At 34.6% G+C, this 14,893-nt stretch overlaps 1 protein-coding gene across 3 annotated transcripts in view; it reads right to left on the bottom strand.

Annotated features, from left to right (window-relative positions):
- The window catches only part of PRDM5 (PR/SET domain 5), an 88,089-nt gene extending 74,894 nt beyond the window's left edge, over positions 1 to 13,195 (bottom strand). For all 3 annotated transcript variants that reach the window (XM_087724436.1, XM_087724434.1, XM_087724435.1), the window contains exons 1-3: positions 12,965 to 13,195; positions 10,180 to 10,263; positions 634 to 756 (exon numbers count right to left, since the gene is read on the bottom strand). In XM_087724436.1, coding sequence (XP_087580562.1) covers positions 634 to 756; positions 10,180 to 10,263; positions 12,965 to 13,057 — 300 coding nt within the window. In that variant the 5' untranslated portion in view covers positions 13,058 to 13,195. The remainder of the gene's footprint in view (positions 1 to 633; positions 757 to 10,179; positions 10,264 to 12,964) is intronic.
- Between the last annotated feature and the right edge of the window lie 1,698 nt (positions 13,196 to 14,893).

Below are 14,893 nucleotides of genomic sequence, written 5' to 3'. Positions count from 1 at the left end.
AGCATAATTGACCCTTGTTTGCAAAATATTTTTTCACATTGTTTATTTTGATGTCTTTTGTCTCTGTTCCAGTGATTCTATTTTATACTTGGAATAACAAAATAGCATTTACAGTAACAAAAAGAAATCAAAAGGAAACCACAGTGAGAGATACAAGGAACACCCCTCTTTTGGTTTTGGAAGGAACAAATTAAAATGTTTTTCATATCATGCATATTGAATATTTGTGACATATACTTGCTCAAAAATATTGTCCTGTCATGGCTTCTGGTTTGTTTGTTTGTTTGTTTTTGCTGCTACCAAGGAAATTTGCTTGTATGAAACTGAATCCTATGGTAATAGGACAGAAACATATAACACAAGCAATGTTACTGGGCTCCAAGTCACAAAATCTGTGAATTCCCTAAGGATATTATTCAATTCCATGTACTATTATTCTCAGCCAGCATTCAAGATCACCAGGAATGATCTGAGCTGTGGTCCAAAATAATCAATACAACTGCCACTAGTTACCTAGCACTTTGCTAAGACTTCAGCAGTTTATGGCTGCCATCCTATACCATAAACTATACCATATAATGAGTAGACACGGAAGACTGAACTGGAAATCTAATAAGAACTGGATACATTTACCTGGATAGCTGCCAGATTCTTTTGTTCTTGAGATGGAGCTTCATGTACAAATCGCAACCAGTTAGAATGCCTTGGATTGCTAGCATCCAGAACATAAAGCACTTCACCTTTATTTCCACGAACCTGAAAGGGTAATAAAATGTGAGCGAAGTTAAATCTTTGAAAAAACTGAGAAAGATATAAAGCTAACACTACAAAAATGAAAAAAACCCAAGTTCTCATTTTATTATTTTCTAATAAAAATAAATCTCTGGTTGTGTTCATGTATCATATGAAAATTTGATTTATTAAATAAGTCAAAATAATTGAGTTCAAATATCATGCTAAACCATAAACAATGTTTAACAAACCACAAAGCTGAATTTACACAACAGGCTGGTCCAAAATTCAAAGTAGGGATTAGAGACTGTCAGAGATAGATTTACTACAAGAATGACAGTGGGGTGCTCTGTTCATATGAAAATGAGCAAAATTTGCAGGAATGGCAATTTGCCCAACGTCAAATATAAGTTGAGAAAAGGTAAACACATCTGGGCTTCTATTAGCACTTACAATTCCTCATATTCCCCTTCATTTGCCTTTCAAAACCAACATCTTATTGTTCTTCACAGCATGTAGCTACCTCATTTTTCCAGCTGCTGCTTGAAAACATATACCTTTTATGATTTTATATTACAAAGTAAAAAATTGAGCTTCTTTTTAAGGCCCTCTAAAGAGGAAAATTTATGTTTTAATAATATTAAATGGCATGGTATATTAATACATATATTTTATGCATTTTCATTTGGATCTTCTACCTTACATTTTTCTTGGGAAAGTTAGGAATCAGGAATGATATGGCAATGAAATATATTGCATATGATCTTATATTCTAATATATCATTCCTCCTTAGCATGAATATTCAAATTATTCAGAAAAAAGAGAATATAATCCATTAAAGCTACATTTTCAAATTTATGGCATTTTCTTACAAATGGGAATGAACAAATAGGATAGAAAATGTTAGTATTTTTTATCTTTCCAAGATTTAATACATGCTATGAACTCTTGTGCAAAGGGTTCTGTGAACAATATAATGCTCAAGAAATAGCGGTGTAAGATGGGAACATTCAGGAAAGCATTGACTGATAGAAATAACTTGCTAAATCATGATTTGCTTAATCATATTTAACTTCTATTTTATTAATGAGATTTTTTAAAATTGAAACGCTGGCAGGGATTAATGATAGGCTGAATCGGTGGGGAGAAGAGGCTGCAGGCCGCTCGAAATTTGAAAATGGGCCACAATTGGCCCAGGGGCCAGACTTTGGACATGCCTGGTTTAGTGGGATGAAAATTATTAGTAATTGTCACAGTGGGTAAATATTTAATTCTCAGGTGATCAATAAATACATTAACTTTCTGAATTCCATCTTTAGGTAACTAGATCAGTGTTCAAAAAATCCAGATGACTTCTAAATGGCAGCAAAGTTGTAGATCATAGGCTAACTCCTTCCTGCCATTCTAGTTGTCATGCATTTTTGCACCCCAGATCCAACTGCCCTACCCAACTTGGAATTTTAGTACACTTCAATTGTTTTCAACTTTAACACTGTCTGCTGGAATGGTCGCAATGTTGGGATTATGGATTGGGATTGTGGAATAGTAAACACAATAGATTTGAATGATGATGATGTCCAAAATAAACAGGCTGAAATGATCATTTTTTAGGGCTGGGGGAAGACAAAGAGCCAATTCTTGAAGTTTAGCAGGCATTAATCTCCACAACCTACTAATCTTTTTTAAAAAAGAAGAATTTGTTCCCTAAAGAGGTAACTATAGAAATGCAATTTATGGGACCAATATAGAACTGGGGGAGGGAGGAAGGGCTTGGGCAGACAAGCAAAGCCAGTGTTAATTCCGATATGAATATGGATGAAATTAAAACTATCACATTTCAAAAAGAATGACATTTCCACAACCAGAATAGGTTACGCTGTGTTTTCAACATGAAACATTTAAAAGCCTGAAGGGACTGCTTGAGTACACAAAATTGAACATTATACTAAGCAGACAAGTAATGAAATTGTTGAAATTGGAACCTTCTTTTGGAAAATGCTATGACCACAGTCCAGTATAAAGCAAGATTGCTTGAAACATAAGGAACTTATCAGAAAATAGGATATCTCACGATTTCTTAGTTTTCTTGATAGCTCATTAATATTCCATTTATGCAGATGTACTATGAAGCAAAAGCTATACAAAATCATTACCATTTTTATTTACAACCTCACAAAAGTAGGACTCATATGCATTTTATCTTATTACTATCATATATAAATTGCATGACGATGGTTTTTTAAAATGCAAATCAATCTGATTTATTCTTTGACATATAAGTTTTCCTATATATAGATTTGTCTTTTCATTTCTCAAATGTAAGCAGCCTCTATACTAAATGTACTATTACTGTTGTTTGCATAATATTCTCACTAGCATACTTTTTCCACACGTTTCTTATACAGAGATAAAAACAAAAGAAAAATCTTGTGGTTGCTATAGAATTAAAGTCACTCTCAATAGAATAAATACTGAAAACTAAGTTAATAAGAAATTAGAAGAACATAATACAAAAATAACTTTCAAAGTATTAAATTAGACTGATACTACTTTGTTCCACATGTAACTTCAATCTCTGCTTTGCAACCAGACTATCTTTTTTTTAAAGCTTTTCTGGTTGACTTGTTGCACTTTCTAACTTCATATATTTGGGTTGTTTTCCTCCAGGTTGTTAAATTTTTAAAGCCTGCTGGCATACTATGATATTAATGGCCAGGTTCAAAATTCTTCTGAAGCAGTTACATTTATCAAACAATATAAACATGATCTTTGAAGTTAGTTGTTTCAAAATGGATCACCCCCTCAACTCAAGTTTTGAGTATCAAAAATAATAATTGTAGTGGTAGAAAAGGTGTGAAGATCTTTAAGAGCATGCTTCTCAACATGGTTCAGGTAACTTGCTTGATAATTCTCCTCCTTCTTATGGCTGTAAAATGAAATCACATTTTAATTTGACTAAAGATATTACACAGTGGAATTTATTTTGTTGTACAGGGATATGAATTGAAGTCAAATACTTTGCAGCCAGTCAAGAAAAATGTCAGCACAACAATGAGGATAAACAGATGGCTTTCTCTGCACTTAATAAACACACTGCTTGCAATTCTGAAAAGCATTTGTTAGATTGTTGTTATATAAAAACTGCAAGAAACAGTATAAAAAGTAGGGAAAAAATATTCCATGACTAGACTGTAATTTAATTTTGAAACATAACATACGAAGCCTTGTACTGCTCAACATTAGCCTTGCATAGATCTTGAAACCGATGGGATAGAAAATTGTATTCACTTCAACAAACTTTACGCAGAAGTGATTTAAGGATAAGAAATTCACATGAAAATAAACTATTAAAAGGTTTTTATTTTTCTGACATCCTAGTAAAGGCTAAAATTCACTGAAGGTTCCATACATTTATGAAGGAGCTATTCCACGAACCATGACCAAACTTAACACTATAAAAGAGATGTAATTAACTTAACTTACTTAACTTACTGTGACATACAATCAACATTAAATACTCTTATCTTGGATTAACCTATCTGGAAGTAAATTTTTCCATAAGAACATAATTCTTATGTATTATACAGTATAGAACTTCAGATTGGATCACTTAAAGGTAGTTGGCAGTAGGGAGTATGAACATAGCACCTATCTAAGAAAAGTTGCACCTGAAACTAGTTGTCACATCAAAGAATCCTAAATAGACATGTTTAAATTCAGCATAAAAAAGTCTATCCTAGTTGTATAAAGTAAAAGGAAGCTAACCTGAATCTTCTGCTAGAATAAAAAAACTTGTCTTAAAGGTTACATATTGATATCAAATAAATATTTCAAAAGAATTTTTCCAGTAAACAGTTTCCATTTGTATGGTCAAACCCCCATATTAATTTTTCTTTCCATCGGATGAATCTCACTGTTGTACCCCTGCTATTACTGGATGCTTTGAGTCCCCCTGGCATTTAATCAAAAAATGCAAATTAGGTAATATGAATCTGTTAATAACAATAATTGGAATGTCAAAGAAACCAAAGTACACAAATGGTAAACATGATTAAATATGACTATTACAAAATAATATGAGTACAAGAAATTCATGTATTTGAATACCAACATTTTTAAAAGAATCTGAAAAATTAGGATGTTGAATTTGAAAAGATTTTTATTTTAACCACAGACACAATCCACATATAAAAGTTCTTTTTTATTAAAAGTTTTTTTATTTTAAATTTTCAAAACAAACACAACACAAAGAATCCTCCTTCTTTACATACTGTTGAAAGTGTATCAGTTGGTTACAAAAAGCTTTCGTGTGTCTCTTCCACTGTCGTCACACAATTCATATTAACTCAAATATTTTAAATCAGATATTTTTATACATATTACCATCATCATACCTCCATTTTCATTTGACTATAATTGTTTAAACGTCCTTCATCATAAAATGTACCATGATTTAAAACTGACCACATACACTATAACTTTATGGCCTATTCTGACTAAACATCAATAATATTTAGTAACAAAAATTTCTAATCCTCCTTTCCAAATCACTGTTTACAATTTGTATCCAATTTCCTTACGTTGTACCCATACATATAAAAGTTCTTGATGGGAAATAACAAACATAAAAATATTAAAGATAGCTATTAAAGTAAAATCTATTGCCAGGAGACTAATCCAAGGACTTGAAGAAATATCCATTACTATGCTGTGAATGAATACCTTTACTGATATTACAAGAACATTTTCCATGGCTTTTTAGAGATTACAACCATCATCTCTTTGTCACAGGAAAAGTAACAAGAAAAGCCAAATGTAACTCTATTTTTTAAAAGAGGCAAGGATAGAAGAATAGAATATATCTTTATTATGGTCAAAGACCAGCAATAGACATTACTTTTTACAATATATTAAAAAAGTACTGACATTAAAAGTGGATAATAATATCCCTGTTAAGAAAATGCATGCTCTCAAACTGTTTGGGTCACTCAAGTGGGTGAAAAGCCGATAAGTATGTGAGTAAATATAATGATCAAGAAATTGTTAGAGATATCTCCAAATATCACAACTATAATTCTGTAATCATTTTTTTTCTTGTGAACATTGAAGCAACGCACAATTTTGCCACTGCATGCGTGGTAGACGGGTTCAAATTGTCTGCCCTTCTTGGCACTCTCTAGTAAGGGGAAAATATATGCTGACCTATGAACTCTGTATAGCTCAAAGTACAATAAAACATGAGAGATATCTTCAATTTCATCTTTACCACATATACATATCTGTTGTGACTCAGAAGTTCTGCTGTGAGTTTTTTCGGGATACAAGATTCAGTATGCAGCTGGGGCTTGTGGGAGGCAAGTTTGGAGATAAAAGGACGGATGCTGCCACGCCCCAGTCGCTGGAGTCAATGTTCCTTCGTGTGTTCCTTGTTTGGTACAACACTGATTATTAATCGTGATTTATGCCTGTTACACTTGGATAAGTGCTTTGGTGTTTCATGTAAACCTGATCCGTGGAGACTGTGGAAGAAGTGCAATACTTGTAAGAGTCTTTTGTCTTGCATTCTTGTCGGAGACTTGTATTTATGTTATTTTTGGGCTCGAAGCCAGTTTCAACTGAAAACTGATAAAGAAAGACTTCCTTTTAAGTTGCCTGCCTGCGTTTGTTAATGAGCCATGAAGGGGAGGGGACAGAACACATATCCGTTCTAAAAGAGGCAATAATTGTTAGGCTGGCACTTGAAAAAGAATTGTACTTTGTCTATATTTATTTAGTTATTTTACAAATATAAAAGACCATGCAAATGTGAACACCTCACAATACTTTCACAAAAGGGTCAACTTTTAAAAAATATGAACCTCACAGTTTTGTGGAAAATACCATGGAGGCAACTCATTCCCTGAGTGTCATTAAGGCCCAATTCATGCATCAGAGAGTGACAAAGTATTCTTATATTAAAGCTGGTTTCCATAAAATGTATTAAACATGGTAATAATAGTTAGTTGACTGTCTAATTCCAAATGGATCTTGCTGACATAAATCAAACCTTCAGTAGTTACAATCAAGTAACAACTTTAAAAAATATGGCAAATATTGGCAAATTATCATGATGTAATAGCTTTTCAGAAACTGGAAATTATAATTCAACCAGTCTGGTTTACTGGTTAAGGCACTAGGCTACAAAGGAGGAGAGCCTGAGTTTAAATCCCACCTTAGCCATGAAAGCCAGCTGGGTTACTTTGAACCAGTCACTCTCTCTTAACCCAATTCACCTCATAGACTGGTTGTTGTGAGGAAAATAGGAAAAGGAAAGTGTGTTGTATTTGTTCACTGTCTTCAGTTATTGGTAAAAATAATAAAGGTGGGATAAAAGCAAAAAATTGGCAATGTTCTGATGGGAATCTCCCTGGAAGGGAAGCATCTTTTACATCTAGAAGGTAATAAGAGAAAACAGGTCCAATATTCTTAAACTTGTCTCTCATGAAGCAATGCAGCAGATTTTCCTGCTTCAGCTTCTTGCATTAATTATTTGTGCCTTTTTGACAGTCATTCATTTTCAACAGCTTCCTAGCTAAAAAATGGAAGAAGGCAAGGACTGAAAATACGGTTTCACCAGCAGATCCCAGCCTGATACGGAACCCATCAAGTGGTTTCGCTGAATGTTGTCACCAAGGAAGTAGGAACATAGTGAATTTTGTATTTGGAATCTTACTTTGTAAGCCACTCACCATAAGTGAGATGGGCAACAATATAAATTTCTTAAATTTCATAAATAAATAAGTTGCCCATACTGGTCATAAGGAAGTAATCTTTCTTTTCAAGTGAATATGGTAAAATATTAAAAACTGTTACATCTATATAATGATAATACTATTTCTTCATTGCACAATGACAGGACTAGTGTGATGATCAGTCTTTAGAGCATCTGTGCTATTTATAGATCAACATTTTCCTAATATCAGATATACTATTCAAATCAATTTTGAAAAAAAAAATAAGTTTAAGTTTGCTTATCTAAATGCTTGCCTAGTAAGGTTCAAAAACCTATACTTTTATTCCTCTATTTGAACATATCTAATCAAATATAGAAACATGTTTTCAATGTGGCTAAATTAATAATAAATATTGTAGAAACAAATGCCAACTTGGCAAACAGAAGTTGTCTTCATACTTTCTGGAAAGACTATATCAGGGATGTCAAATGTACATAATCACAGTGGCATCACGTGACATATCAAGACTCCCCTTCGTTAAATCGGGCATGGGTGTGGCCAGTGCGTAACACATCTGGCCCGTAGCCGGGAGTTTGACAGCCCTGATCTAAATAAATTGGACAGCTGCTTTCTACTTTACATACTCCTAGCAATAAACTTGGAGCTCACAACATTACTGTATATCTTACAACTCTTCTATTCAGATCATCACATTTAAACATAAGCTGCTTAGCTTCAAGCATTCATAAAACCATCAAAGCTGGCATGCAGCAATCTCTGCATGATCCAAAATCTCTGCATGATCCAAAAACTAGGTCAGGGAAAAGAAAAGTTAAAATATTGTGCCAAAAGTCATAAAACCCGAGGTTATGGCTTCTTCAATAAATGCATTACACATCCTTATCAGTCAATAACCAAGTTCTCAAGACAAACCATGGTTTTAGCAAAATAAAAGTATTTAATTAACAAAGACCAGTGAAATATGAGAAGCAATATACTTATGAGAGTAAATAATCAAAATGATTAATTAACACAATTCCTATCAGCTTATGTGTTTGATTCTGCTATTTCAAGAACATGTTACAACAAGGATCTAATGATGCTGGAACACACCACATTCTCTGAGTACTGAAAGACTCCATTATCCTTTTCCAGCTTTTGATATGTTACTAATAAAATACTGGGGTATTTCATGTTGTTCAAAAATAAGAGCTGAAGTTTTCAAGATGAACTTCTTGTATCCTCTAAAGCAATCTATGCAAATTAAAACAAATAATTTAGAATTTCAAAATTACAACAGCTCCATTTCATTAATTATATGGATGGACAGAATATAAAGGTAAAGGTTTTCCTTGTCCGATTCTAGGGGGTGGTTCTCATTTCCGTTTCTTAGCTGAGGGAACCAGCATTGTCCAAAGACATTTCTGTGCTCATGTGGCCAGCATGATTACATGCCAAGGGGCACAGAACACTGCTACCTTCCCACCAAAGTGGTACCTATTTATCTGCTAGTGGACAGAAGCTAGGCTAAGTATTGGGAGCTTAACATTTTGATCCCAGCAGCTTTAACTGCTGTGCCATTGACCCGCTGGACAATATATAAATCTTTTCAATTATTTTTTAATGAATATATTACAGCCAATGACAAAGAAATTGAGTTGTTACTACATCAGCTACATAGCTATTATAAATTTTGGTAACCTGTTTTCAACATTCAAGAAATGTTCATACTGATTCATAATATACTGATTCATATATATTTCAAGGTTGTTTGGTAAATTGTCTATCTTTTCATAATCTCATATCTTCTTTACAACTAATGAAAATTTTCTATAGGTTCGTTCTCCTTTCGTTCTCCTTTCTTTGTCCTCAACAGGACTAAGTTTTCTATGAATCTATTTCTACTAGTTCAAGAATATAATGCTATGAACATTTCTTCTTTCCAGTGATTGCCTTCATCCTTTATGGAACTGGTGGTTACATTTATGTAGGAAATTGGGAAGATATGTCAATTATACATTGAAATGAAATTTAATTTTATTTCTTTTCAATTTTTTCAGGTAAAATTATGTTGAAAAGTATTGACACTAAGATCAACACTGGGACATGTGGATGGAATTTATAATTTATATGCTATAACTTTCTGAGAATTTCTGAAGCACTTTAGCAAATCACAGCCTTAATCTTAAAACAACTACTTGCACAAGCACCTCCTTATGCTTAATTATCATAGCACTATATTTTTTATGAAGTTCATCTCTTTCTATGAACGAATGAATACTAAATAGATAAACACATAAATTGTATTGTATTTACAAGTTGTTAGTCTTGGTGAACACACCAGGATCTTTATAGTTGGTTAGCTACCTTTTCAGCATAGACATTTGAGAATTAAACATCTGCTACAACTCTTAAGTTTTCATCTTCTACATCATAAAATATTTTAGCACCATAAACATTAAATGGATAAATCACTCATTCTATGGTTTAATTATAGCACAAACATGGTTTGTTAAACTATACATTACATTAAAATAAATCAAGTTTATGCATATTGCATATTCATCTGCCTTTACTGGTGTTGACAAAATGTACACCATCAACACTATATTAGGGGGGGAAATGAAGCATCAGAAATTCCATGCCTCCTAATTGCCCCCAAACAATTGCTGCTCTAGTCTTTAATAAATAATGCTTTAGAAAATTTCTTAGACAAAGTGCTGGAATTTTTACCTCCCACATTAGCCTGCAGTCTGTATTTTCATCCAGTTCCTGTGGCATTCGCTTTTCTCCTGCAAATGGTCCAAACTTTTCACCCTAGCAACAGTAACAAAATTGGCATCTTTTGTTTATGAAAAATTACTATTAATTGCTGACATCAAACTGTATGTTAAAATTTACAATTCAAGCAAAAAGAGCAAAAATACTTGTATGTCTGAGAAGACTGCTGCTCAATTATCAGCTATGAAAGTAAAGGTTCATAATTCATATAATTAATAAAGTCAGTTTAATATAATGATTAAGGTACTAGGCTAGAAACCAGAAAATTGGGAGATCTATTCACACCTTAGATATGAAAGCTGGCTAGGTGGCTTTGGGCTCTCTCTCAGCCCAACTCACATTACAGGGTTGTTATAGAGGCAAACATAGAAGGAGGAAGGAGCATTATGAATGTCTACCACTTGAGTTACTTGTAATAAAGACTGGATTAAAAAAAATCCAACAATGCCAAGACCTTGGGAAAGACTTGTTAGGTATTGGACAGAAATTCTGGATTAAGTCTAAACATCTAGTTGACTATGTTGCATGTTGAAAAAAAGCAGACATCAAGAGCTTACACCGGCCCAATGTCTGATATTTTCAACATAGACCAACCTGTCCTTGAATGGCTGGATGGGCTGGACATTAACATTTGAACCATTATAAGTTCATATATTTTCCATATGGTAAATGAATAAATAAATCTAGTTGACTGCAACAAACCAGCTGAAGAAATATTGCACAGACCGATTACAAACAATGGCAGCATTGGTAAGTAGCGGCAATGGTGCACTGGAAGTCTGCAAGAAAATTATTTGCCTGCAAGCAAGAATTGGTGGGACAATAAAATAAGGAAAGTAACAGAAAATGGAGAAGCTAAAGTGCTCTGCAATTTAAAATGCAAACAGATAAGCACCTGCCACCTAATACCCTAAACTTAAAACTATTGATAAGAAAGATTTAAAAAATCTGGAGAGTGGTCATGGCAGGCCTTGGAAACAGCAGGATAGAAGCGAAAGAACTGGAGAAGATAACAAAATACAAAGACCTACAAATAGAAACAGAATGATCATGATAAAAAGAAAGCAACAATGGTACCAACAGTAATAGGTGCCTTGAGTGCAATCCCAAAACAACTGGAGCACCACTTCAACACCATCTAAAATGACAAATTCACCATCAGTCAACTGCAATGAAAGCATTGGATCAGCTTACATCATGTGACAATATCTATAACAACATCAAACATCCACATCTATCCGAGGTCCTTGGGTAGGACTTGATAGGCAGACAAAAATGCCATTTTTCTGATGGTACAAGAAACCATAACAATAAATGATTTCAGAAACACAATGCAAAGAAAGAGGGAATAACCCATCCTATAAATATCCATAGCAAATGAAATCATTCTCCACAAAACTTCCATTTGATATAATATTAAGAGATACGCTGCATAGTATCTGATGCTGTGTTTCAGGTTTGATGGACTTGTTAAAATTTTCTTTTTCCAATCAGGCTAAATGGCACATCTGAAGTGTAACAGAAGCCTAGAGAAGCAGAATTACTAAGGCTTCTCTGCCTTAGTAATGCCAACATTGTCCATCTCCGTTGGCAATGACTTTTTAACAATTACTGCATGACTATAATGATTAAGTGAATAACCGAGACTCATATTGAACCATGATGGACTGCCCCCAACTGACTCTGGTTTTGGCACATGACAGTCTTCCACAGCTTCAAAGCCCCAAATATGCCACAGGTAATTTCTGAAATTCCCACCTGAAATGCCAACTAGGAATTCTAGAAACTAAAGTATCAATATTTCTGGACTGCCAGAAGGACCAATATAGGTACTGGTACCACCAGTATATAGACTCTTGCATTATTCCCAATAAACTGTCAATGTACAATTAGATTAACCTAGTCTAATTAAAGTAATGTAATCTAATACAAATGTTTTTACAAACAAAAGGAATCGCAGATGTTTTCAACATAGAGAAAACAGTAGTTTTCTCTTAAACTGGCATCTACTATCCTTCATATATGCAAGTGTATGGAATTCTTGATTTTAAGAAATGCAAATTGTGAATTAAGCATTACTTTGATCAAGGAATGCAAGATAGTGCAGTAAGGGAAACAGGAATCAAGTAGCAACATTCTGAATATTTTCCATGGAAAATATCATTTGGCTCCAAATTTCTATTGGTTCCAAGTACATAGAACAAGGATCACTTTTTGCAATGAAAGTGAACAACTGAACGTCCCGATCCATCTTTGAAATTTCTTCATAACATTCCTCTTCCAGACTAACTCTAAACTCCCTGGAAATTGGTTCAAAGCTATAGAAATATTCTGCTGCTGTATTCTGCTATCTTGCTTCTCCTTGGCTTTCTTTACTTTTGGTCCATCTTTTTTTTAAGTAAGAACAAGAAGAAGGCAGGAAACTTTTCCGTTTCAGAATGCAAAACATCAGCATCTTCTGCTGAGAAGCAGACGGAAGTGGGATGCGAAATGAAAAAAAGCGAAGGGGTTGGGACTTCAAGAACTTAAAGCTGCAGGCAGAAGCAGAGAGGCAGGCTGTAATACGTGGCAGGCGTTCCCATTAAACAGAGAACTAACCGGGGCTGGGCGGGGGTGAGGCGCTTGAAAAAGTTTTTAAAACTAAAGGTTGCCAGCCGCCCACCCCGTCACCTTCGCTTGCGCCTTACCTCCTCTGCGAGCCCCTCACCTGAATGGGGCAATAACAAAGATCACCCACCTTTTTCACTCTCCGGGCCGTAAAGAGCCCCATCCCGTCTTGAATTTTAGATGACTTCAGGGCGAACCTATCCGGCACGTACATGCCCAGCATTCTGCCCTACCTTGAAAGGAAAAAGGGATTGTAACCTCCTCCCGCTGTGGGCTAATCGAGAGGCATTGCAATGGCAAAGGCAAAAGGAGATAGAGGGGAAACCATTGAAGGAGCGCTTGCTGCTAAAATACCCCCCCAGCTGCCCCCGCCTCCTGGAAAGTAAGGGCGGCGCCGTTCTTCTGCCACAGTTCGGGTAAAACTCCGCTGTGATTGGCCGAAAGTTGGTTGAGATCTAAGTTGGGGTGGGGGGAGAGACACTAAAATTCCACTGAGCAGCAAGGGAGAGGATTTCAGATCACTAGTGAGAAACCGAGTAGGCGAGTTGGGAACGGTTCTTTGTTTCTACCTAAAGACGACGGACTATACGGTGCTGTCTAAATATTGCAAGACTCAAGTATAAAGGAAAGGATTAGATTTAATTCGGCTACTGATTGCCTTTCGCACCTACACTGCTGTTTTTAGAGACGTAGTTCAACTTTTTTTGATCCCAGAGACAGAAGTGAATTTACTAAAATTGTGAATTACAATTTAAGAACCTTTAAGTAAGGCTTATATAATAGAAATACCCTAAATATAGTGATTAAAAGAACTAAATATGCTTTCCAAACAATCCAATTAACGAATAGATATTCGGTATAAATGCCTAAATGAATCATTAGCTTAATAATCGACCTCTAATACTAAGTCTAGACATTTCTATGCTACCATTTAATTTTTAGCACATGAAGATTTCCATATTTTAGGAATATAAGTCAGCATCCCATTGTGATCCTTAAATCTAAATCCACAAATCATATGTATTCATATGAAACCAAAACAAGCTGTAACAGAACAAAACCAAAGCACTTGAGTTTGGTCTTACATTAAGAGCGTAAGAAGGTGAGGATAGCTCAATTTTTAAATATCCTTTTTGTAGTCGAATAGATCCAAAATAATATTTTCTGATGACTTTTATTTTAAAAGGCTAGGAAAGACATTGCATATTTTCTAACACCCGGTCCTGATAATTTTCCAGAATTGGATATTTCAATTCTTTCTTCCACAGATCAAATATATATTTGATGCTAACCTACATTTCATCTTTTAATCATGCATAAAATTGAACAGATAGCTTCCATTCAAGCACAGCATTTCTTAAAGAAGCAACAATTGGAGATATCGCACAGGCTGCCAAAACTTCTAGGCCATAATACATGTTTCAGTTCTGTATGTTGCAACTTTTTCAATTGTATATTGGAGGTAAGGCAATTTGGAAAGGCAGTCTCCCAAAAGCTTTAAAACACAGCAATATGACCTCAACATACACTTCATCTTATTACCAGGGACCCCAATATGCAATATAGACAGAGGCTTGCCCCAAAAGCTCGGACACCTCACAGAAGAGATTGAATATTGTATCAATTCACCACTATAGTGTGTCCAGAAAATAAAAAAATCTAAAAATAGAAGACAGTACTGTTAGGGTCTCAGTCAATGTCACAGCATTTTATGTCCATAAATCTGGAACTAGCAAAAGAATCCATAGCAGCAGTACTATGTAACACACCCAGCCTAGACAAATGCAGTAAGATTAAAATACCCAAATTTAAATTTATTCACCAGGGTCTGCCTCACTATTTTGATTGACAATAAGAAACACCAGGAAATCAGAACACTGATTGGATCACTGATCTCAGGATTCATAGCATCTGAAAACTATAGAACTCCCACAAGTACAATCTGGTATGTAGACAACACCTTTGTCATATTAAAAGGATCATCTAGAAAAGACATGTGAAACAATGAATAAATCTTCAAAGCAATGCATTTCACGAAGAAAGAAGAAAACAATACACT

Source organism: Thamnophis sirtalis, unplaced genomic scaffold (genome assembly GCF_051295495.1).
Source record: "Thamnophis sirtalis isolate CommonGarterSnake01/CBP01778 unplaced genomic scaffold, rThaSir2_p1.2 scaffold_10, whole genome shotgun sequence".
Classification (NCBI taxonomy): Eukaryota; Metazoa; Chordata; class Lepidosauria; order Squamata; family Natricidae; genus Thamnophis; species Thamnophis sirtalis.
The sequence above is the reverse complement of the archived record's forward strand: the minus strand, read 5'-3'. Positions and strand labels throughout refer to the sequence as shown.